At 41.7% G+C, this 25,770-nt stretch overlaps 2 protein-coding genes across 3 annotated transcripts in view; one reads left to right on the forward strand and one right to left on the reverse strand.

The window, feature by feature from the left end:
• The window catches only part of LARGE1 (LARGE xylosyl- and glucuronyltransferase 1), a 286,548-nt gene extending 270,661 nt beyond the window's left edge, over window positions 1–15,887 (reverse strand). For both annotated transcript variants that reach the window (XR_003563335.2, XM_027816040.2), the window contains exons 1-2: window positions 15,750–15,887; window positions 13,721–13,807 (exon numbers count right to left, since the gene is read on the reverse strand). The gene's annotated coding sequence lies outside the window, so the exon portion shown is untranslated. The remainder of the gene's footprint in view (window positions 1–13,720; window positions 13,808–15,749) is intronic.
• The window catches only part of LOC114017975 (basic proline-rich protein-like), a 30,135-nt gene continuing 9,013 nt past the window's right edge, over window positions 4,649–25,770 (forward strand). The window contains exons 1-5 of the mRNA XM_055711033.1: window positions 4,649–4,780; window positions 15,861–17,026; window positions 20,603–20,642; window positions 21,275–21,380; window positions 24,720–24,799. Of these exons, the coding sequence (XP_055567008.1) occupies window positions 4,649–4,780; window positions 15,861–17,026; window positions 20,603–20,642; window positions 21,275–21,319 (1,383 nt within the window). The 3' untranslated portion in view covers window positions 21,320–21,380; window positions 24,720–24,799. The remainder of the gene's footprint in view (window positions 4,781–15,860; window positions 17,027–20,602; window positions 20,643–21,274; window positions 21,381–24,719; window positions 24,800–25,770) is intronic.

A 25,770-nucleotide genomic window follows, 5' to 3' on the forward strand; every position in this document is an offset into this window, starting at 1 on the left:
TGCTAACCGTAGTGCAAGCACCTAACAAAGAAACTATGCCTGTCCCAAAGTACTCACACAATCCAAAGGTATGATTAAAGTGGCTAAAACAGGTGGCTAAAACAGAAATACATCTGAAGCATAGAGCAAAAAGAGAAAGTATAGCAATCAGCAGTCGGATGGCACATAGCACAAATTAGGATTTTAACCTGGACTCCATACAAAATGAGAAATCCATGCTCTGTGCAACCCTAAGTAGACAATTAAAATATTTCACCAAGTAGCCCACAAATTGTATACAGGTCATCATGCCACCTCATGTCTGTTGAAATTACAGACATCAGTGCAAATACACACACACTTCTCAATTTCTAACAACATTTTTCAGAATACATTTTCATGCTTAAAGAAAAAAAAATATTCCCAATCATGCAGCTAAACATCAACTTTTTTTTTTTTTCCCCCCAGTCAGCAACTGCAAACTTTTGGTCCAAAGGCAATCTTTCTTTTCCAGAGAGACATACAACACACATTTGATCCAAAATGTGGATCAAAACTCAATTAGTAAAAAAACATAACTCAAAAGTGAAAGGTATGGTCCAAAAACTAGAAGCAAAACCAGAAGTGAGAGAGCCAGCAAGGAGATGAGAAGGAAACGTGAACATGCTGTTCTGATCTACTAATACAAGAACTTGAATACTGTTTATAAAACTAGAATGCTCTTCCTCCTGACTGCTAAGCAGCTATTCTCTTAACGATGAGGAAGAAAGCCATCGATTTAAAATCTTCAGTCCTAATTTCTGCTTCAAAATTATGGTACTTTTCAGCAAGGCAGCTGCCGAATCAAGTAAAAAGCTTAGCAAAGCTGAGCAGTAATTAAGAGATCTTATTTACCACACAATTTCACATTTGTACAAGGGGAAATGTGTTTCTTATGACATGAAATTTCCCATAATACTGAAAAGATGCATGGCCATGTAATACTATCCAAGTCTTTCATTTGTCCAGTGAAGTAAGCCATCACTTCTTATGGGAAGTAAATACGCACTTGAATAAAGACAACTGTTGAAGGCAAAACTTATGAGGTAATGAATACCACTCAGAGCCAAAGAAAACAGTTCTTGGAGCTTTTTAGGATCATGTATTCAAGTCCTGTTCCAAAATTCAAGCCAACAGGTGTCATGCCATCACACTCCTATAAAGTTGGACCAAGCCTCAACGGCTCTGCAATATGCCTAATAGAATTTCCTAAATTGTATTTACATAAATTAGACCTCTCTCAGTTGATACTATTTCAAATCAGCAGTCTCAGTTTGTGAACCACTGAATGTTTTACAGATGCACATGCAGACAGAAAAATAACACGAGTCTGCATTTCTTAGTTAAGAACTAAGAACCTTAGAAGTTGTCTACAAGCCACCATTTATTCTAAATAATTTCATAGGAGTTAACAAGTGTAAAGATGACAATGTTGACTACGTAACGTTCCATACTTATCTTCACCTGAAACTAAGTTTTTCCTAATGGAACCAGACCATCCACTAATTTTTGGTTCATTATATATAAACACAGGACAGACAGACATGTCAGTGTTTTAAATAGGTTCTTGCAGAACTTCTTCCTCCCATCTGTAGTTTAACAATGGCAAGAAATTTTGCACTAACTGTGCCAAGCCTGGGTAGAAAATCTCACCTATATTTGAATATTCAGTGTTTTTAAAGATATAAATATCTAAGAATCCAGAATTTCAGTCTACCTACTAGCTAGAAATGCAGGGAGAGGAAAGAAAAAACCCTACATATATGACAGCACCTTGGACATTCAGTGATGCTTAGAAAGATGAATTAAATGCACTGAGCACATCCCAATCTGCATTCTAGATATAACCAGTAATCTCAGATACACTTCTATGCCAGCCCTTAGCAAAGCAGCTTCTAGAATATAGATCCTCGTCTGCACCAAAAAGCTACTCCTGAGCCACAAAATTAGAGCAAAACCTCACATATCTATATTTGTGTTCTGCCAGAAAAACAAGTTAAGCCCAAAATTCTTAAAATCACCCCCTCCAGTTTTCACACCAAGTATAAGCCATGACAAGAACATCTTGAATGAAAATCAGTTCTAAATGAAAGCAAGATTACTTAGCACCTTTCTGGTGCATTTCATCTTTCAAAAACACTTCGCAAATATTAACATGCCAAAATATAAAAAAACCATTGTTTCAGTGAAAGGAAGCAAGAAAAGAGGATGCAGAATTTGGTAGCAAAATGGACGGATGTCTGGCTGACACTTCAGTTTTGTATACTGTGGTTTCATTTCCATCTTAGTGATGCATCAAAACAGGTTCTGCAGTACTAGAACAGCAAAGGAATACTACATTACTGTATACTGAGAGATCCTGGTAGACCTGGCTTACTTTCAACACTAATACTTTTCTAACTGAAATTCTTATTGCTTTTCTGAAATTAAGACTGCAAAAAAATTTTATTCTATACCACCGTAAGATAAGCTGGTTTATCCTTATGGAGAATAAAATGCTTTTCCTTTACAGTTCCCGCTACTGCATTTCCAAAGGCACATATGCCCAGCACAGTCAAGATGCTAGATACAACACTGTAATTTATGATTGTCCACCACATGCCCTGCTGAATTCCATTTTCTTTTTTTGGGGCGCTTTGTGGTTCTTCAGCCACAGCTAACAGGAAAGACTTAAGCAAAAAGATTCATCACAAAGCATTGGACTTAATGATCTTAAAGGTCTTTTCCAGTCTAAATGATTCCATGATTACCTGCTACATTCACGTTCATTTGGGGTGTTCAATACTACTAAGGTAGACCAATACTGGGATCTCTACTGAGAACTCCATGCCATCCAGAAGCATTGCCATATGCTTGCCAGTATTCTACCACAGCAAACACTGGTAGCTGATGGATGGAGAGCCAATCTCAAAGAGCAGGACTCTGACAGATCCTTATCTATACTGTTAGTTGTATCTCACTCCAGTATTAGCAGCACGAATTTCAGTGAGACAGCTCATAAGGAAAGTAAAGCAAGAATGGTAAAGTTTTTCACGTTGGTATTTAACGTTCAGCTCATTAAGGGCTCAGCTTGAAGCCCTGTGAACCCGGCAGACATATTCCCACTGGGGCTTTGAACTTGATAGAGAAAGGAATAGAAGCTAGTTAAAAGCAAGGAGCACAGGTTTCATTTCCCCCCTTTGTTCAACCTAGTTTAGCAGGCTTGGTTACTAGTGGATATTTTTACTGGGTTACCACAGTCAATGCAGATAAAGAGTTCCAGTAAGCAAAAAAAGCATGGAAGTTGGCTGCCAGGTCCACATTTGCCAGGAATATCTAACTGAAAACATCACAGGGTATCATCTAACATAACAGTCTCCCTAGGTAAAAGCAGAGAGAATTCAAAAAACAGACCAGAGACAACCTGAACAATTAGAGAGTGGTTTCTGACTAGAAAGATTGCAGTTGGCATTACAAAGAACTCCTGAAAATGCTTCTCACTCTTAATAATGTTATCTCTCTCCTGCTAGGATACCAGTGCTTAATTCACTAAAACTTCACCAGAAATCCCATTTTGCTCTGATGAATCAAAGACACGAAGTTCTAACAATGATAGCTGTACTTGGCTCAAAACAGACCAAATAAGCAAGTTCTTGATGATCAAAAAAGTTGTATCACAAACTCAGATATGCATGGTGAATACAGGTAAATAAAAAGACAGAGAACCACAAGGGAACTTGGATTTCTAGCTATCTGTGATGAACGACTCAGTTCCTGCCATGTCAGATACGTATCACTTTCATAAATTACCATCACATGGCAGGTGCAGTGGGATCTGTCTCCATCCTGCTAAAAGTTTCTCTTTGGTTAGTCCAAAAAATTGGTGTTATATACTATTGTAACATTTTATTTCAGCACTTTCAAGTCAAATATGAAAATGTACTTAAAATACCACATCAATTAAAAAATAACATAACTTGACAGAGAAAACTAGTTGTGTCCCAGAACTACAGTGAATTTTTTCAGAACTGTCCCACGTTGCTGCTTCCAGTGGATCACAACACAGGAATATAGATCTTACTTTTTTCCAAAGACATTTTAACAAACATAACCATCAATAAGCCAGTATTACTCAAATGACAAATCATTGAGATTGAAAGTACAATCTTAAAAAAAATAATTAAAAAGGAAAGTACAAACTACCAGTTTTCAACCACTTGAGCACACTCTTACGTCTGTATTTTGTAAGCTCTTTTGGACAGGAATGGTTTCTTGCTTTGGGAATTTCTGCCACCCCAGCTATGTTGGTTGACAGCATGAAAAATGACTGTGGATTGACGTAACTTGGCTAGCAGAAGCTGCTACAGTAGTCACAGTTATACTGGCAAAAACAGTGGTTTTATCTGAATTGCTTCCATCATTTGTGGTTTTTTTTTTCATGAATAAGCACAAAGATAATGAACACAAGGAATTAGAGATTTGTGAGCAGTTTCATGGCTATGATCTTGTTGGGATGATAAGACACATGGTGGGATGGCTTGCATGGCTAGAATGATGCAACGGAGGGATACAGGCTCTTCAGGAAGGACATGTGGAGTCACCCTTCATGTGAGACCGCAGCTGGAATGTATGGAGCTTTCTTTGCATGGGCATGGATGATGAGCTAACTGAGAATTTATGTGTAAGGATTAAAGAGCAGACCAGTATGGGCGACACTGTAGTGGGCATCTGCTATAGGCCACCTGATCAGGAACAACAAGTGGATGAGGCCCTCTACAGACAGGTAGAAGCAACCTCACATTCACAGGCCCTGGTCGTCATGGGGGACTTAAACCACCCTGGTATCTGCAGGAAGGACAACACAGCCAGGAATAAGCAATCCAGGGTGTTCCCGTAGAGCACTGATGACAAATTCCTGACCCAAGTGATAAAGCAGCTAACAATGAGAGGTGCTGTGCTGGACCTTATACTTACAAACCAGGAAGGGCTCCTTGGGGATATGAAGGTCAAAGGCAGCGTTAAGTTGCAATGACCACGGTGGTATTCAGGATCATAAGAGGGAGCAGGGCAAAAAACAAGATCACAGCCCTGGACTTCAGGATAGCAGACTTTGGTCTCTTCAGGGATCTGCCTGAAAGAGTGCCCATGGGATAGGGCCCTGGAGGGAAGAGAGGTCCAGGAAAGCTGGTTGATAGTAAGGATTACCTCCTCAGAGCTCAAGAACCGTTCATCCCAATGAGTAGGAAGTCAGGTAATGGATGAACAAGGATATCCTGGCAAAACTCAAACACAAAAAGAAAGTATACAAAGGTGGAAGCAGGGACAGGTAACCTGGGAAGAATACTGCCTGAGCATACAGAAATGCAGTCAGGAAAGCCAGAGCCCACTTGGAGCTGAAACTTGTAAGGGATGTCAAAAATAAGTATCTGAAGGGAGGGTGTAAAGAAGATGGAATCAGATCCTTCTCAGTGGTGTTCAGTGACAGGAAAGAGGCACTGGGCACAAACTGGAACACAGGACTCTGTGTTTCTCTGAACATGAGGCAACACTTCTTTACTGTGAGGGTGACTGAGCAATGGCACAGGCTGACCATATAGGTTATGTAGTCTCCTCTGGAGATACTCAAGCGCCATTTGGACATAGTCTTGCAGAACATGCTCTAGGCAGCCCTGCTTGAGCAAGGGGAGGGAACCACATGACCTCCAGAGGTTCCTTCCAACCTCAACCATTCTGTGATTCTCCGAAAGTACTGCTGTATCAGAAAACTTCCAGCCACACACCAATGTTTATATTGCTGTTTTATACCAGCCTTCCTATTCCATAAAGTACCCTTAAGGTACACACAGTCTGTGTACTTGAGCTTCACCCGACATGAAGGGAGCCCTCTCTCAGCCAAGGCCTCTAGGCATTTTAGTAACATGAATAAATAACTGCTTTCTATACTACATTTGCAATTCCACTGTTCCAACCAGAAAAGTCAAGATGTTTTCCCAAATCATATTACCTTCATATATAGCAATTTAAAATACGAAAACCTAGGAGAAAAGGAAAAGAAAGAAAAAAAAAATTAAAAGTAAAACTCTGGCCTTTCTCAATATACCAATGTTCAACTGCAACACAAATGAAGCTAAGGAACAAAACCCAAACACAGAAAATAAAATATGGTGCAAAATTAATTATTTCAGAGAATTCTTGATACTAACTGCAGGTCCAGAAATCTTTATTACTGATGTATAATACAGTATTTTTGGTCTGAGAACAGAAAGGAAAAAAACCTTACTTTGAAACATTTGAAGGCCTATAGTACAAAAAGGACATCTGAAAAATTTGTTCTGTATCACACTACACCACTTTCAGACACCTGTTGAATATGGATTCACCTCAGTGCTGTTTCTCTTCGCTCTTCTTCATTTCGTTTCACCCCTTCACCCTTAACAAATCTGCCCAGCAGCACAGCGGGATACACGCCATACAAACATGGCAGTAGCCTTCTGTTCAGACAGATGCTGTGCCTGCCCCTGCTTATTTGTGCTCAAAACTGATAAAAAACAATGTCATCAATAAAAGTGTGGCATTTTAACCCAGTTTGCACACGTCAATAACTCAGTGGAAACTCTGGTCTCCTTAAGGTTCATTTATGGTGACTTCTAAATAGCAGTGGTCTGTGCCAGTTTCCCTCTCCAAGTCATTAGCACCACCTGGCCATAGATAAAACTTCATACAGGTAAACACTAACCTACCACCTTTAAAGGCCAAGATATATTTATTTACTCCTTCAAGCATTCACCTATTTCCTTCTCCTTTAAATGTTCTACTATTTTATATTTTTGAGAAGTACAACACACTCCTTTCTTCCTTTAGTCACAGCACTGCCTCTAAATCAAGAAAAAGTATCCATAAATTCTATGATGGGTTTGTTTTGTCATTTATCCAGTTATCAATTATGGTTTTTTGTTCATTTCTTTAAGATACACGTATATGCTGTATATTTACATAAAATACTTGTTAGAAGCAGAGTATCATCAAGGAGCTGGTTTAATCATCTAATGCACAACTATATTTAAGCAATAGTTCTTGCTAAAGCCAGCGGTGTTTTCACATGCTTAAAGCACGGGACAGTGACTCTTTCAAGAAACTAGAGTTCTGTTCTTACCTTTTTCACTAATCACTTGGGCAACTTTGCTCGAATCACTTCATCTGCAGCGCAAGAGTTTATCTTTCTACAGCGTCATTTTCCTCACTCTAACCTGCTCTGTAAAGCTTTCAAGAACTCATGGATTTATTTCCACAACATGCTTAAGACTAGAGAACTGGCAAAGTTATTCCAAATATGAAAAAAACTGTCAGCAGTTTCAGTTCCCTATACACTAGGGGCACAATATTACTGGTTTTGCTCATCTTGAAGAAAAAATGTTAAAAACATCTTTCTTCTCAGCCCATTTACCAACTGTACAGTTGTTCACATCGTGATTGTAACATAAATCAAGATCTAAGCATACTGAAGAGTATTTTAGATGCTTCCAGTATATGATTGTGCAAAAATCACTTGGAGGGGGTAATCAGTGAAAACTGGAACCTAATAGAAGTTGTAGTATTACAGAAACCTTTTTTAAGGTAAAATACAGTTGCCACTTTCAGGACAGTTGGCACGCACAGAATTTACCATGGTTCCTCGGGCAGCAGCACAACCTACTATCCTAGAGGAGCAGTGGAGAGTGGAGCAGAGTGGAGACACCACAGACAGGCTCTGCTGTACTCCCTGCAAGATTGGGAACTTGATGATACCATACAGCAAATCAGCAGCATAGCAGCTGAAACAGGAGATCCAAGAGATGTCTGTTGCTGAGCCAACAACTGTGCCGAAATCACTTTCTTTAGATGAACCTTGCTCATTGTAATCTTGTTATTACACTAATGCCTACCTCCCCTCTTAAAGTTACCCACCTCCAAGGTACAACCACCCCTCACCAAGCATGTACTTTATATTTTTTATTGGCTATATCTTTAAATGAGAAGCAAGAGAATTTTATACCAATCTATAATAAAAGAATGTATGACTAGAGTCACTCAAGCTCCACCTGAGAGTAAAGAAAAGTATAAAAGTGAATGAATGAGGGGAGAAGTTAGGGAAGACTCCATCGTAACTTCTGGGATCAGTTGAGAAGCCAAACCTGTCTTCTCCCCCATAGGGAAGCCTACTGGGTAAGAACTTTATGTGTGCTAAATAACTAACTCACACTAGCTGTTATTTGTGATTATAGTTTGGTTGTATATCACTTCAAGCTTAGTTTTGCAGACAGTCCCTACAAGCAGCAATCACAAACCTTAATTTTTCATGATTTTGTATCAGTAAAGAGTGTTATTCTGTAAACTGTTAGCCCTTCATGGACACTAGCAGTCACCAGCTGCTGGTAACATATCCTAATAAAAGTGGGTAGAATTGCTGAGGGGCCCCCCCTTACACTGTTGGTGTGTTTCCCTGAACAAGTCAGTTGAACCGCTGTCCGATCCAGCAGGATTATTCAGTGAAGGATCCCCATTAACAGGATGCTGACAAACTGGTCAGGCACAAGGTTCTTTGCTTTCCTGGGGTGCTGACAGACAGATCAAACACTAGGGGTCGAGAAAATCTACCCCTTTTTACATGCGATGATACAGTTCAATATACCTCAGGTGCCAGGTGCGAGCACTGGTGTGAGAGCAGTGGCCACTGGCAGTATGAACAAGTTGAGACTTTATGTTCAGCTGCCCCAGTGGGGCATGCAAAAACAAGGGGCAAGGCTCTGGGTACCAACTAGAAAGCTGTAAATCCCAGTGTGATAAACACATTGCAAGGCAGTACTGTGCATGGCTCTCCATCATCCAGCAGGAACGTAATCTGATTTTGGCCACAGAGGAATCATTCTCAAACACCTTCATATGGAAAGGAGGTGTTCCAATGATGGAGTGGCATCACTAATTTAACAATGTGAGTTTGAATGACCCTGTAAGTTCGCTAGAAGCCACTATTTTAATCTAGCAGCCTTTAAGCTGCACTAGCATTATAGTGAAAACAAGAAAAAAGGGAGGCAGACTGCCGTGTTTGGAAGGAAATGTAACTTAAGCCACTGCTGTTACACTCTCTGCTTCACACCTGAGGTCTGAGAGCGACTATGGAAAGAAGTGAATTTGTACTTGTACACACTTTTTTTTCTTGAAGTCATGTTAAATGCATGACTTGCATTAAACTGCAAGACCATTGCTGGACAATGAGTTGAAGACAGTTGCATCTCAAATGTTCTCAGCTTGTACATTTTATTACTGCTCTCTGAAGTAACAGTATAGACCAAATTACTGGTTTGGTTGCATTCTGGACAGTAGTCTGAAAAACTTGGTATAAAATCAACAACATCAATTTCAAAACTCTCCCTTTCTTGCCCATCACAAAATGGTTTTCTTTAGCCACTAATGGGTCCTATCTTCCAGTGGACTCAATATTCGTACTGATTTTTTTCCCCTCTTTCTCCATTTGTAGCATCCTGCATTTTGTCAACATAAATTTCAATGAAGGAAGACATCCCATACTAAATGCTTCTACCATTTCTCTAAACTGATCTTTTTTTGCTTTGTGGAAGTTAATGTCAATGTACAACTTTCTTAGTACTAAAAATTGTTTACGACAACATCACCATCAATTTCAACTACTTGGAAGAGTCACTGAAGAGGAACTGATTTCTCATAAATGTGGTTGATATTAAAGAGCTCTGGAAAACCAAGATCAAGGACATAAGTTATAAAGTATTCCAATAACAAAACCAGAAAATGTCCACCTTTGCAGGGACCTCATTCTTCAATGTTCCAATTCTGTACTTTGATAAAACAGCATCTAATTATACAGTACACTCAACCTGAAGAATCCAAAAATACAGACAATTGTACCCTTTTAAAGCAGTAGAAATAGTCTTTATCTTATTTAAGTATTCTCAAGCACACCAGCCAGTATTTTACCTTAGGAGACTTGTCTTACATGAATGATAACCTCCCTGTGTTTAATTCTGAGTAACACTCTAGAACCAGTCTTAGGACTGAAAAAAGACAAGACCACAGAAATACAGAACCCAACTGCTCCTTGCTGAGCCTCAGAGTTAATGCCAGTTCATTTTCTAAAAAAAAAAAAACAAAAAAAAACCCAAAAAAAACCCACACGGGAAACCTAGGACTCCCTTGTGTTAGAAAACAAATGAAAGCTAATATTCTTAAAAACAACATGAGCTAAAGAACATATATTTGAGGATTTAATAATGCTCAAACAATTGGGTTTCATTTCTTATTTCTGTCCAGTGGCATACACCTTTCTAGTACCTTCAGCCTGAAAAATACTGAAATAAGTAGACTCAAAAATTGAAGTCCAGTAATTTCTGAACATAAAATTCCATTTGCAGTATTAATTAGCAGCAGCATTAACTGAAGAAAGAAGGGAAAACAATCACCAACGGAATTTAGAACTGAGGCAACTGAGGTTCAGGGACACAGCTGGGGAGTCAGAGAGGAAGAAAGTGAAACCTAGCTAGGAGGAGCTGGGTTGAGAAGTCTATCAGCTGGAAAATTCAACTCATTTGCACAGTTCACAATTCTTCTTGCTCCCCCCATTTCACCATTCAATAACACTTTTTATTCCAGGATGAGAAGCATTTTTTTCTCCAAACAGACAAATTCATTCCCAAGTCCCCAAACAGGTATAAAAGTCCATCTGAAAATTTTAAGAAAACAAAGAGTTTCATATTTAAAAAATAAAGTTTCACAATTGCTTTCCTTCCCTTCTCTGCCCTTCCTGTCCTCTTCCTCCCCCCCAAAACAAAATCCTTCATTCTTCTTCTCTGTATTTAAATGAAGGTTACTCAGTAACGGAGTTTTCTAATTTTCTCCTAGTCCTAAGTCTTAGCTGTCAAATGCCTACCAGAAGATAAAATCCAAAAGCTAATGACACAACTGGCATTTTGCATGTAATATTTATTACATTCTAGGATAGACTTCAGAGGAACTATTGAAAGCTGCAACTGAAAGAGACAACTCCACATCCCTGGAACTTCTAAGCAGTAGATTTCTGGTAAAGGAAGCAGGGGGATGCTTAAAAAGATTATTTTTTTTGCTGAACATAATTTTTCTTGTAAAAGTCTATCAGTGCCAGAATGTGAAAGCAGGTTTAAAGTGATATGGGCATCGTCCTTCTGATTTAAGAAAGCTACTTGTAGTTTTGCCAAACAGCAGCAGACCAAAAATCATTACAATTTGTATCATCCTTACAGACACTGGGGAAAACAGTAAAGCCAGATGCTGTTAATTCATGTCACCCGGGGCTAGCTGCCCCTCAGGGAGCATGAAAAGGGTCTGGGTCAACATGGGCAACTAATCCCTGAGGTGGTTAGAAAATTGGTATGGACATGGAGTTAACAGAAACAACTCATCAATACTCAAAAATGCATGGGAGTAAAGTGGTGGTGGCATCTATCTCCTCATAGCACTGGTCAAAAGATTGGAGGCATAAGGAAGAACTCTCCTTAAAAAGCCACCCATCTCTTTTCATTATTTTCAAGCATATCTATCTTATGTGGAGATCTGTGAGAAAGACTTCATTCTGCCTGCACCATCGGAGATTTCCAGCTTCCACCATCATCATGCTTACATGATTAGGTCTGGCCTTTTGCTATAGCATTGGATAGACATTGCTAGGGTTCTTCTTACCAATTTTAAACATAGCTTTTACCCATTTAACACCATTGTTGTGGCAATAGTAGCCATATCCCAGGAAGAACAGTGATGTGGATACTACTGTAAGCATTATTCTGATCTGCAAATTAAAACAGGTAATGGAACTATTTTACAGAGTTTACTTCTGATTCCGACACAGATGGCACTTAAGGATTGCAGCCTTGGCAGTTTTGCTTCAAAGTCAGTGCCAAGGCCAGGATAATCCTTTCTAGCAGTTTTCTCCTTGATTTTTGAGCCACCAAATCCCGCAGCAAATTCTGTTTTATATGTGCTACTCCCCTTCTACAGCCACGCATTAAGCAAGCTTTGACAAGACACAGGACAGATCTTCAAACACCAAGCCAGCTGACACCAAACTCATGAATCCCTACAACGTAAAAAGCTCATTTCTTAACCCTTACATTCAGGTGGGCATACCACAAGGAAGAGAACAATTAGTGATCTAATGAAAAATCAAAGAAAGGAAAACTAAAATTGCCTTCCTTGATGGTAGCTCTGACTCTAGTTCTTAAATTAAGCCAAGTGTGGGATAATGAATAACGATGTTTTTCTTAAAGCTAGCATTCCTTTCAAAAAAAAAAGGTGAGCCAAACCCAGACAACTGAGGAAAAAAATAGTGCATGTGCTCGTGTGCGTATGTTTCCTTACACAAATCTACTTTTCAGAAAGTTCTTTATCCACAGAACTAGGCAAATAACCAATACAGCTAACTCTGGAAAGAATGGAGAAAAACTCATGATGAATAACAAACTGTAAACTAGCATTGGCCATTATATCCTCCGGAAGTCTTTATATCTTAATGTTATCAGCACACACAGGTTATAGGAAAAACTGATACACCAGGAAACTCGTAATTTTAAATTGGGTTTTTTAATTTATTCTAATGCAGATGATGAAATGTCTTCAAAGCTGGCAAGAGTTCATCAACATAGGCTTTCACAAAAGCCAGGAAAAATTAAAAAAGAACAAACAAAAAACCCCTGTTTTGGATCTAAACAAGCACTTCCATCAACTTCAACGACAGGAGTTTGTACATAGACCAAGTTTAGCATATAGTGCAAAGACTCTGTGGTCAGATTATGAATTTTAGCCATTACTAGCCTTTATAAACATCAGACAAAATGGCTTGGGTTTTGTTGGTTTTGTGTGTGTGTATTTTCTTAAGATTACTTTTATAAAGGCACACATATAAAAAAGAAATCAGACAGAGGATGAAAGAGGAGAGTATTCCAGTAAGGGTCTATTGACAACTGATGGTTTATTCCAGGTTAAAAAAAAAAAAAAAAAACAACAAAAAAAAACCCACAACAACAAAAACCCTATTTGAGCAAGACATAGTCACACAAGTAATACTTTGGAGGATTGTTCCTTCAGAATCATTATATTTAGAACACTTCAGTTCAGTGACTTAAGTGCACACAGGAGATGCCTAGTTTTAGCAGTTTTCTAAAGTAATTCATTTAGAAGGAATACTACTTTTGCTAATACTAAGTTCTACACACTGAAGTTTCAGACACGCAGTCATTCACCACTGCTCTGCACTTCGGCTTTCCGAGGACTGGACATAGGAATTCCTGTAGACTGAATAACTAGCACAGGGAATTCAATACATTAGTAATACTATTTTCAGTGTTCCTTCAAAGAAAACCAGTGTATATTTCTCCAAACCTGAGAAAACTTACAATCTTTTTATGTCAGCTAAACAGAGAGGGGGGAAATATTGTCATGCATATTTCAGATATATTTTTTTAAAAAAAAAAAAAGTATCTTGCCACATACTGCCATCCAAACACCTCCAAACTATGATTTCCTTACCAGCAACTGAGAAGGGGGTATGTACCTTCAAAGGGAAGATGTAACACAAAACATACATCAAAAACTGTGAGAATTAAGTATCAACAGGATGGAGGAAAAGGAACCTTCTACCACAGTGAGCAACTAAAAGACACAAAAAAATAAATCAAAAACAACCTACCAATCCAATTATCCATCAGAGACTCTGCAGTTACTGCAGCTTCTACATGACTTGCAGCCTTGCTGATCAAGAGCCGTCACAGGACACCTAAGCAATAAGAATTTCACATTTCAAACTTGGAATACTTATCAGCAAACTGCAGTTTTCAAGAAGCCTAGGGATACCTGTTCCAACTTGGTCATTTCTCCATTTAAAAAAAAATGGGACACAGTGAGGATGTTCGGGTTGTTTTTCTTCTGTTAAATTGTTCTGTTCATGTAAGTTAACCTATCTCCATTTGCAGCAGGGAGCTGAATGCCTCTGTCAGAAGATTCCCCCCCCCCGCCCTGAACTCATTGCCTGAGTTCATACATGCGATTTTTCCTCTAAGCTTATAGCACGATGATGAAGCTCTATAAAGTTGAGAGGAAAAAAAAGCCTTAATTTTACAGATCTTATTACAGTAGTCTGTGCATTTTGACCACTGAATGGAGGGGAAAAAACCAAAAATAAACTAGTCCCCCCTAGCGTACCTTTGCAGTAGGAGTCTAAAGTGTATGTGGCAAATCACTAGCCTGTCTTTTTGTGTGAGGCTAGCTTTTGGGTTTTTGGGTTTGGGTTGTTTTTTTTAATAGAAGACATAACCACTTAACAGAAACTGCAGGGAAACTATGCAACCTTTCGATCCATTTATCTGATTTCCTGCTGTTTCTATTTCTGAACAAGTAAAATAAAAAAAAATGTTGTACAAAGAAAATTAACCTGTATCCAGAAGATTTCATTAAATAAAATGTGCTGACCTGTTGGCAATTGCCAGGTCTGGTTTTAACACAGTACTTTGTTTAGCCCGGCGCTTTCTGTTCCTTCTAGCACTGAAATTGTATTACAAAAAACTAGCAACGTTTAAAAGACATTTGATTCATTGTTATTTCCATCCTGGCATCCATACCATCCAGAAAACATAAATGACAATCAGTGCTGTGAGAATGTTTTCTGTAGTAATTTTAAGAGTGCTATAAAAACATATATACAAAAAGGTAACAACCATTCAGATGTCTCCACAGGCTAATTTTCAGTTTAAAAAACGCACGTTGGAAAACAGTAGGCTTTATTTGCTGTCTGGCAGCACCCCTGTTCCAAGTTGAACAAAGCAGCAGACCCCGTACTCAGGTGAAAACACAAATAAAGATCGCTTTTCTGATGCTCTACACAAAAGAGAAATCACTTGCTTTCTAAAAACAAGACTGGGCACAGCGCAAGAGCCGGGAACCTCTCCGGGCAGTGTTACATAAGGCACCGCCAAACTTCACCTCTGCTACAGGGGCTGCAAGTAGCTACCTCCCCCCCCCCCCCGCGGTGAGCAGGGATTAACGATCTAAGTAACACAATTCTCAGACAGGCGGTGATAGCAGATGCCTTCCCACAGGAGAGCTTCCCGGGCAGGCTGGAGGGGGGGGAACCCCCCCCCTCCCCGTCAGCGTTCCCGCGAAACTCCAGGCTCGCCCCGAGCCGGCGGGCAGGTCCCGCTCGGGCCGGCTGCCCCCCGCGCCGGGCGGGCCCAGGGCTCACGCCCCGCGGCGCGATGCCTCCCACCCGCACGGCAGCACCCACCGGCCTCCGGCTCCCCCGGACTCCTCCGCGCGGCCGGCGGCACTTGGCGGGACGCGGCCCCGTCCCCCGCCGCCTCACGGACGGGCCCCGCGCGGGGCGGGAACGCAGCCGGCCCCAGGCAGGGGCGTGCGGCGCCGGGGCAGCGAGCGCCCGTGCGGGCTCACGAGGGGAGCGGAGCGGAGCGCAGCCAGGCGGGGCAGCCTCCCCCGGCGGGGAGACGTGGCCCTTCGCGCCAGGGCAGCGACACGCGTGCCTCCGCCCGAGCACTTCAACTCCGGATCTGATGGCGATTAAAATCCAGGCGACGAACCCGCCGCCCAGCCCTGCCGGACCCGGGCCCCCTCCCCCGCGCTGCTGGAAGGGAGACACTCACCGATTGTTTCTCTCCCTCCTCTGCCCCGCGCCTCTAAAAGCGGCAGCGACCCGGCGAGGCACTTACCTCCCCCGGGGGGCTCCCGGGACGGGCGCTCAGCGCCCGCCTTTCCGCGCGGGCAAGCGGTCCTTCCCGCTCCTCCGCTCCCGGCGGGCAGCTCCAGCTCGGTCCCCGTAGCCCGGCGCTCCGGAGGTGTCAGCCGGCAGGTCCCAGCCGGGGCGGCACCGGCGACTCCACTCTCCGGGGGACGAAGAGCTGCTTACGGTGGGAGGAAGAGGGCGGCGGGGAGGTCCCCGCTCTTCCCGGGATGCGCCGCCAAGGTGGCTGCCGCCTCCTCCTCCGCCCAGCTCTCTCCTCGGGGTCTGCCCGCTCCGGGCTTCGCGCTGTCCTGAGGTGCAGCCCGGCCCCGTCCGGCCGTCCCGCTCGCCTTCCCCCGCCCCTCTCCCCGGCGGCGAGCCGCGCGGCGCACAGGCCCCGCCGGCGGCCAGCAGGACCCGGGGGCGGCGGGGGATTCCGGCCCGGCCTCCTGTCCGCCTCCCTCTCCCCGGGGCCTGGTGCACACTCTCCGCGGGGAGAGGAGGCCCTGCCCCGGCCTGGCGGGCGGCAAGCAGCCCCGGGAAGGTCACCGGCACCGCGGAGCCGAGCACAGAGAGGCTCCCTCCGGCACGGCCGCCGCTACCGCTGCCGGCCTGGCCTCAGCGGCCGCTGGGTGCCGCGCTCCTCCTGAGCTCGCTCTGTACCGGTGCCCGGCGGCCGCCTCCGAGCCTGAGTGCCAGGCTGCCCCCTTCCCCTTCCTTCCTTGCTTCCTTCCTTCCTTGCCTCCCGCCCCTTCCCCGCTGCCAGCCTTCCCCCGCCGGGTCCCTCCGGCGCCCGGTGCCAGGCTGCCCCCTGCGGGTCTCGGGGCCGAGGCTGCCCGGCGCTGCGCCCAGCGGGCCGAGGCGGAGGCGGGCGCCAGGGCGGCCGCCGCTGCCGTTCCGCGGGTGCCGGGAGCGAGGTGCCCGCCACCTCTCTGCCCCGGGCTCAGCGGCAGCTGCAGTGACTGTGTGTCTGTGTCATGTCTGTGCATGGGCGGGCGGAGGCGCGGGCCGAGGCGGAGCCAAGCCCGCTGACACGCCGCCCAGCGACAGGCGCCGAGCGCCCAACCAGCAGCGGCCGTCACCGCGGCCCGCCCGCCCGCGCAGCGCGGCGCCCCGGGCCGCTACACCTGGGCCCGGGCGGAGGGGGCAGCGAGCCCGTCCGGCGGGAGCGGGCTGTGCCGGGAGGGCCGGCTCTGCGGTCGGCGGCCGCCCCCCCGCTCCACGGCGGTCCCGAGCGCCGCACCTGAGGCGCCGTCCCGCGCTGTGGTAAGTGAGGGGGCGGGAGGGGCCGGGCCCGCCTGAGGCGGGGGTGCCCGTCGGGGTGCGAGGAGCCCGCAGCCCTCGGACGTGGGCGCTCGGCGGTGGGAGACCCAACTTTGTGCCACCGGTGACGCGTCAGAAATGGGCACCGGCCGCAGCTTTTCCAGCCTAAACGAACGACTCGGTGATTCTCTTAAATGCAGCGGAGCGTGTCCCTCTGTTGTTTCCCTGCGTGCTGGTAGCTGCTGAAAGTGCAGTAATAAATGCGCTTTTTTCTTTTTCCTTTTTTTTTTTTTTTTCCCCCGGGGGCACAGAACGAACATGAACGCGCTTTTTTTGTTTGTTTGTTTGTTTTTTTATTCATCGTCTTCTTTCGCTTCATTAGCAGTGTAAAATGGATCGTTGCGATACATTGGCACCCTGAGAGGACCGCGTGATAAATGGCGTGTGTGGGTGGAGGGGGCGCCCCGGGCCCGGGGGGAGTGCGGGGAGGGCAGGAATTAGAGGGGAGCAAATGCGCGTCCAGTCCCACTCCAAGCGGCATTGATCCGTTCTTGGGATGGGAGAGGGAGGAAGGCATACACGTGCTTCGAGTAACAATGTAAATAATCAGAAGTAGAAATAACAGGAGTGGTAATCAGCACTTCATGCTTCTTCTTCCAAAACTATAGGGGAGTAGTTCAAGAGAAAAATGTTGTTCTGTAAAAGGTACCACAGATGCTAATATCTCTTTTTACACCAATTGCTTAAATGCTGTAACTTACTCAGAAGCTGCTTTGTTGGTTGTGGGCAGAAATTACGTTTTGCAGGATGCTATACCAAAATATTGTGAACTCTGGAACAGATTGTTCATGGCAAGGTAGTATTTGCCAGGCTCGGTGAAGGCAGTGGTCCTTCGAGCTTAGTGCTCTGCTGCCAGCCGCGCCCACTTGCTGATGCTTCAGTCAAAAGGGTTATCAGGTGAACTGAAGGAAATCGTGAAGTTGAACATGCCAGTGATAGCTGCATTACTAACTGCAAATTTGAACATATTATGACAACCAGGAAAGCATTTTTTTTTTTTTTTTTTGGGGGGGGGGAAGACCCTCTGCATATCTGTGAAAAAATTTAATTCTATTATGAATGATTTTCTGGGGAAGCTACAGTAACATGAAGATCGGTCTCTATTGTGCTAGTTATTTTCATGAGCAAATCGAAGTCGGAAATGAGCTATACCGAAGTGACTTAGTATATTCATTCTGAGTGAAGCTAAAGGATCAGCCTTCATGTAATAATGTTTTCTTGCACTTGTTGAAGGATTGTAACTGCTTTGGTGACAGTCAGAATGAATGAACTGCTGGGGATGTATGGAGGAGGAAAAAAGATTGTGTATACAGCTTCATTATTAATAAAACCAGATTGTCTACTGCCTGTTACTGGAATTATCAGCAGTTCCACATTTTTTAGTCTCATGCTATGTCTTAAAAACTAGTAAACTGTCTGATCCTACAAAATATTGAACTATTTCTGCAGGTTCCTAATGTTCTTATCTGCTGTTAGAGCACTGACAAAAATTTTTAGGTTTTAAAAGCAGCATGGGTTATTGGGATTATCTAATATACCACTGTACATGACAAATGATGAAACTTCATACTGATACAAAATGTCTTACTTAAAATTGCTCTGCATCTATCAGGTTGGTGACCTACTCACAAAATGGACAACAGTTGTCCAAACCCAGAGCAGCATTTGTCAGAGGCTTTAGCCAAGGATGATTGCCAACTAGGTTACAAAAACTAACAGGGACAGGAGGAATGACAACCTATGAACATAGTTTTTCAGAAACTGTGTTTTTAAGCAAGTAATCTTTTCATATTCATCATGAAATAGCTCCATCAGTCTTTGTCCTTGGGAAAAAGTGGCAATTGCTTTGGACATAGGCTAAACCAACAATGCAGAAGGATCCTTATGCCAAAGACAGGTAGAAGAAATTACATGCAAATATTTGCACTTCAGGTTTCATTCAGCCAGAAGGAAGATTTCTCCAGAAGCCACACGGGTTCTGGAGTGAGATGTTTATTTACACTTTAAAAAAACCCTAAAAATCAAAACCTATAGTAATGCCAAGTATATAGTTTAAAAAATGTAGATACAGTTATATAAAGTTGAAAACCTCAAAGCTTTAACAGTCCTATTACTAAAAAAAATGTAAACCAGACCTGTTTTTTTATTAGGAATATGTCAGTTTTGAGGTAGTGTTACATGATCAAGTTGTACTGATGTAATATTATCATACAAGTATTTGGTCTTGTTTTTTCCTTATTGGAACAAGAGATAAAGGTGTAAGAGCACACAACTTCAAACAGGTTATGTACATTCACAACACCAGAAGATCAGTAAGTAAAATAGGATTGTCTGTTTAGAAGACCCCCAAGCACAGATTATCTGGGTTTTGATGAAAAGAACAAAATTATTTCCAACATAACCATTCTACAAGTAAGGGAGATACAAGGCCCACAACTATTCAGACTTATAGAAGTGCATGAAGTTAATCTCCCATTTAACACCAGTGAAGTCCTTTTTACATTCTTACAGTTGCTTCATTGTTCTGACTGAATTCAACCACTATGAGGTCTTTTGAGGAAAAAGACAGTGCTTTGTTCAGGAGATGACTGAAAAGTGCTTTACTACTGTAATAGAGCATTATGTGCCAGCTGCAAAAGAAGCTAAAACATTATTGAATTCCAGGAAGGTGTTCTGTCCCCATTCCTCCACATGCACTCCTGTGCTTAATCACCATTTTAAATAGTAGTGAGGCTGATGCTTCTGTGTCACACCCAACACATGGGATATACATGAGCAAAGCTGAATTCTCCATGACCTGCTTTTGTGTGGAGTTGATGAAATAGCTACTTTTCATAAAATCAACCATTCAAGGTGTTCTCATGGGGAACAGAAATTCAAATCTAATTTAGCCGGCTGGCTGGATTGTGTTAACTGATCCACTTCAACACAGAAAGTTGTGAGTCTTTGTTTATAAATTGCCACTCTTAACTTCTAGATGCTAGATTGCACAACTGTTATCAGAGCTTGAAGAGCAAGACCAAAAGTCTGGAGCGAGTCCTAACCCTTGAGATTCTTGTTATCATCTGCCACTGTAGTACATGCAGGACTACTGCAGAACAGGCTGCCTAACAGCATTTGTAGTAGGAAAAGGCTTTCAGAAAAGAAGTAAGTGAAATTTAATGTGCTCCAGAAAAATAAGTTCCCAGTTCTTGAGTGTAAAATGGAAGCTCTGTTACATATGCTGTCCACAATGGGCGGTAAATTAAAATGTAATGGCAATTTTCCTGTGCATGTAACAGAAAAAAGAAAAATCAACAAAACCCAAGAAAGTCAGAGGACAATCCAGATATTAGGAACTGGGGAAAAAATAAAGACTGAATGCCTTTAAATAACTAGAAAGCATTTTGAAAGCCCAAAACTTTCAGAATGCAAAGGAAATTGAGTTGTTAAAACATAAATTATTTCTCTTTTATACCGAAATAGATTTCAGACAATAAACTGATTCTTCTGCATTAACTTATTTTGATTTTCGTTTAGGTTTCTCCCAGAATTCAGTCGTACTTCTAGACACAAAAAGGTAAACATCCATACTACAGTATTAATATTATGCCCTATATCAAAGAAAACTTGAAGGGTATTTTCATTTATTTTTTTTACTTTATATCTCTTGACAGAACTTTTTGTGGATTTTTTTCATTGCTGCCAATAATTACTTTCCATTTGTTATGACTCAGTCATTTAGAGAATAGTTGGGGTTTTTTTTGTTGGTTGGTTGGTTGGTCAGTCTTTTTTAAGGAATAGTGCTTTTAAAACCATAAAAACTAGTGAAGATATGCAGAATAAATATGGTGCAACTTTAACTTTGTCAAGCTAATCTGATTGCAGGTTGATAGTACTTCTTTAAGTTTGGACCTACCATGGTTAAGTCAATCCTGTATTTCTATTTATAGTAATAGTTGATTACTATTTTGCTAATATCACATGTATAACTCAGAAAAGACTTTGTTTCGTACGCCACATGAAGTCAATGCCAATGTTTCCAGAGCTCTCAGTATGGCAATCCTAAAAAAGAAACAAGTGCGGTGTTTGAAGTTTCTTTTTTTTTTTTTTTAAAAAGGAGTCTTCACACCTATGCTGTTTGCAGTGAAATTATGGATAATGTACAGTAGTATATCTATTCTGTATTAACATGTATCAATCTCTTTACAGAATCTTCTGGCAAAGAAAAGCAACATTGGACAAACTTTTAAGTAATTTTAAACCTTACTATCTATGAAGGTGAAATTGACCCAGGTATTTTTAAGACCAAATGAAGGTATGTTGAAGTCAGTGAGGCAACTGCACTTATTTCCTTTATGTCCCAATCTGTATTCTGGAAAAATGTATGTACACATATGTACATATACACACACACTTTTATGAAGCTCTTGTTTTTAGTAATTGTTTCTATTTGACTGCTTCACCTCACTCCCAAAGAAACAGTGGATATAGTGTCTCTCTCTTGTTACTCTGTTTCTTTTGTTACAATTCTCCATTTGCTGCCATGCAGCATGAGCACTAAATAAGACTGTGAAAAGCCTTAAATGAATTATAGACCTGTATAATTAATATCTGCTATGCTTTCTAGAAGTATTAAAGCACAAGATGTTATCGCTTCTCTTAGCCTTACACATTTAAATTTTAATTCATCTAAGGACAACTTTCACTGGTGAAAAAGAGGATACACTACCTGGTCAAAACAAGACCTTTTCTTTCCAATTAGAAGCACCTGTCTTATACAGGGAAGGTTTAATTGTTTTCAGAATAGCTTCATTAACTTCTGAAAGTGTTACCAATACAGGCCTCCCTGGAGCCAGGATGCTAATTAGAAGGAAAACTGGCCTTACAGTAGTTGAAGAATTGTGTCTTCTTTAAGAGAGTGGGAAGGCTCATTCAGTAATTGACAGCGTTGCTGCCAGAAAGTAGGAATAACTGCCAGTTATGTGAACTGGGAGAATACCTGTGACAAATTAGTTATTTCCACAGTCAAATAGCCTCATCAGGCAACCAACAATAGTAAGCCTAACAATGATGAAGTAAACACTGTTAAGATGTCCATCAAATCCCATGCGATCCAGGCAATGTCCTTTATGGCCAGCATCATCTGTCACCTCCGATGTCCCTAACTCTGAGGGTTAGGCATGTTTGGAAGGTGCCACGTGAAAGCTTGGATTGCTTCCTTAGGCAGCCAGAGTGTCAGTAGTAACCCGTCTGGCTTTCATCACATTTTTGCTGATTTTATATTAAAGCTGTTGTTAAGTCTGACCAAGAAAATATATACAGGACTAAGAGTAAATATGAAATGTAAACAAAAACAGAGAGATGAATCATAAAAACATAGATCCTTTTACAAGTTCACAGTATCAAGACTTGTTAATATAATTTTAAGTTTTGTATCAATGGTCAGGCCTTTAGAATCTGGATTTAAAAATACCTGAATTAAAAAATAGGCACTGTGGGGAAGGAAAGTACCCCAAACTTACTTGTAAGAATCACTACCTGATGAGTGAGTAGGAATATTTTTGGTCAAAAATAAATTACTGTAATCATCAGTCAGATCCTTGAACTTCCATATTTTTTCCCAATGAGGTCTGTTCTTTTAAGCATATCCTAAAGGATTTCTCCAGAAAGCAGAAATGCATTATAGCTGCTACTGTCCAATGAAGGGAGGGTAAAATAAAATCCAGATCCCATCTAATGACTCAGGCTTATTTGCTTTTTGGTCATCACAACAATAAGACTGCCCAATATGAATATTTTCTGGCAGTTTAAAAATTTTGACAGAAGAAAGTCCACTTTTGTGTCCTTGTCAGACAAAAGCACAATGGAAATATATGTACATGCTTCTCAATGTAAACAGGGACCACAGTGTGAACAGCCAAGCATGTAAACACGAACTCATTTAGTGACCACAAGTGGTTGTGTATCTCAGAAGCATACTGTGAGTAAACTAAATTGTGCCTTTGCCAGGGCTGAGATGTGACTGTGAGCTGCACCCAGAAATCTGGCCAAGACTGTCAATGCTAAAGAAAGTTTCTGTGTTCTTGCTGGCATTTGAGAAGTTGTGAGCTATGATCTGGACTTGCTATGTTGGCAAAAGAGTAGGAAAGGTCACCCTATCTCAGCTGTGAAACTGTCAGTAACAAAAAGATAATCTTCCTCGGTCTGTCTCAACGGCAGTTACAGGGAAGTTGATGCTAAGGTCAAGCAACAAGGCAAGACCAATACTAGTGCCAATGAACCTGTCAACATGAAACACCTCTTTTTCAGAGAAGTACTTTAACGCTTCAATATTCTGTGATTTAGACTATCTTGACCCAGTAGCGTTTTTTTCCATTGATTCTTAGGTGAAACTAAAGCTGTCAGACATACTAGAGGCCAAGCAGACAAGGCCGTACCCAGAAAAAGGACAGTCCTTCAAGTCTGAAGGTGACACTGAAGTAATCCAGCAACAAATACAAAAAACCTCAACCAATACAATAGATTCTTTACATTCTGTGTGGGTACTTGCATTTCTGAGCTTGGCAGCCACGCCATTGCTGGCATGGCTACTTATTCTAAAATTGCAGTCTGTATCAGATTGTGTAACTGAGGAAAGGAATAAGCTTTTGCTATCATGAATGACATCAGAATTCAGTTCCTGCAGCACCTAAAGGAAATGACCAGACCAAGCACAGTTTCCAATGAAATCAGCATGCGTGTAAGTCAGGTAAAAGAATTTCATCTATGGAGAGGGAAAAATATTTTAAACATCACTTGTCCAACCAACATAAAAGATCTCAGTGCTGGAATCGGAAATTATACTGACATGGTGCCCTTTGCCCGTGCTGACAATATTTTCAAGTGTGCTGTCTTACTGTTTTCTATGCCAGCTTGATATTACAGTAGTTCCAATGAGAGGGAAAAGCTGTAGAGATTTTTCCAGTACCAGGCTTGATGCCAATGGTTATTTGAAACTTTTTCCCACCTTCTTCTACTCAGCATAACCAATCAGAAAATAGATGCAGCCAACCAAGTGATCAGCAGCAGGAGGTACTGTATTTCCTTACCTTCTCCCAGACCAAGGTGAAAAAGATACCACTTCTTGAGAATGGGCTTCATGCCAAATAGTGGTAGCTTTGCTATGGCAATTAATAGGCTGTAATATAGGAGTTGTACCCTGTCTTTATCAGTTAGCTCATTGAAAGGGAGGACTAACTGCAAGTCGTCTTTCTGCAGCATAATCTATGATAAGTTTGAGAGGTAGGCCACATATTACTGGGTCATCAGCAATTGGAGCCTCAAAATCCTCTCAGAATTCTCCTGGGGAACAATGCTACCAATGTGTAAGCATTAAAAAAAAAAAAAAAAAAAAAAAGGATTTTACTTATGTAAGCCTTTAAAAATTCATATATGCTTAGTAGAGAATTGATAAAAGGGAAGAGCTGCAGCCTTCGAGAATGTACACCCATAAAGTGAGCTCAGACCTCTTCTTCTTCCTTGACTAGTCTAACACAGCAACTGAGAAAGCTCACGCTCCTTTGAATTGTTACCAAGCTTTGCGTATGCTGATCCCTGACAGCAGTTGTGGGTTTTTTTAAATTTTCTTCTTCTTCTTTTCTATCCACCACTGCAGGAGCAAAACTGAGTTTTTTCTAAGCTGGTTACCTCTCTACTCAAGCCCAAGTAGCGATGGATACTGTGAAATTAACAATGGTGAGTTTATTTCTTCCACAGGAGACAGAAAGAGAACAAAAGAGGTTTGATAGGGGGTTGGAATACAAGGTGGATACCCGGATTGTCTGTATGAAGAAATCAGAGGTTGCTAAGAGAGATGAGGATACTAAAGAGTGCCCTGAAGTCTGCACCTGACCTTTTTGCACATCAAATAAAATCATTCTGTGATCATGTAACTTGGAATTGTATCATAATCTGAAAAGAAGGGGTATCAGATTCTGTTTGCATGAGAATTTAGTTGTCATTTTCTAACTTTGTGTACTTGAATTTGCAACCACAGTGATGTTCTGTTAATGTAGTTTTTGTGTGTAAGGCTGGATATTACAGAAGAAGAATGGAGAAGATGAAGTCTTAATGAATTTTTTGTTGTTTCAAGCTCGTACTGATTGCACTGCTCACAAGTGCCTATATGAACAGGAAGCTTTTTTCCCTGGTTTCTTTCTAGTGATGACATTTATAGAAAAACCTAATAGGCACAAATAGTGTCAGACACCTAGATGTCTTTTATGCCTTTGAAGGTCTCAGAATGTTATGACACCCCAAACCATTTATATCTAGATTCTGCCATCAGATTTAGGGGTTGCTCCCTGACATAATACTCCTAACAGGTATTCTTGCTTCTGAGCATTTTTGAAGAAACTGGGACTAATGAATTATGGTTTTTTGAAGAATATTTTGACAGCATCAGTATAACATGGCATGAACAGGAAGAAAATCCTATCCACCAGTATACATATGGTAAAAACTTGGATGCAAGTGACACCTGCATGACAAATTGGGTGCTAGAAGACACAGTTATCATTGCTTGATTTCTATCTGTGTGCCCCATTATCTCAGTAGATCAATTGTTTTATATACTAGTAATCAGGTACACACAGTGATTCTTTCGTTAATCTCTCTCGCTACTGTTGAGCAGATTTAAACTCAGAAGAACAAAAGTTGTGGCCTGC

This window comes from Falco cherrug, chromosome 5 (genome assembly GCF_023634085.1).
Source record: "Falco cherrug isolate bFalChe1 chromosome 5, bFalChe1.pri, whole genome shotgun sequence".
NCBI lineage: Eukaryota > Metazoa > Chordata > Aves > Falconiformes > Falconidae > Falco > Falco cherrug.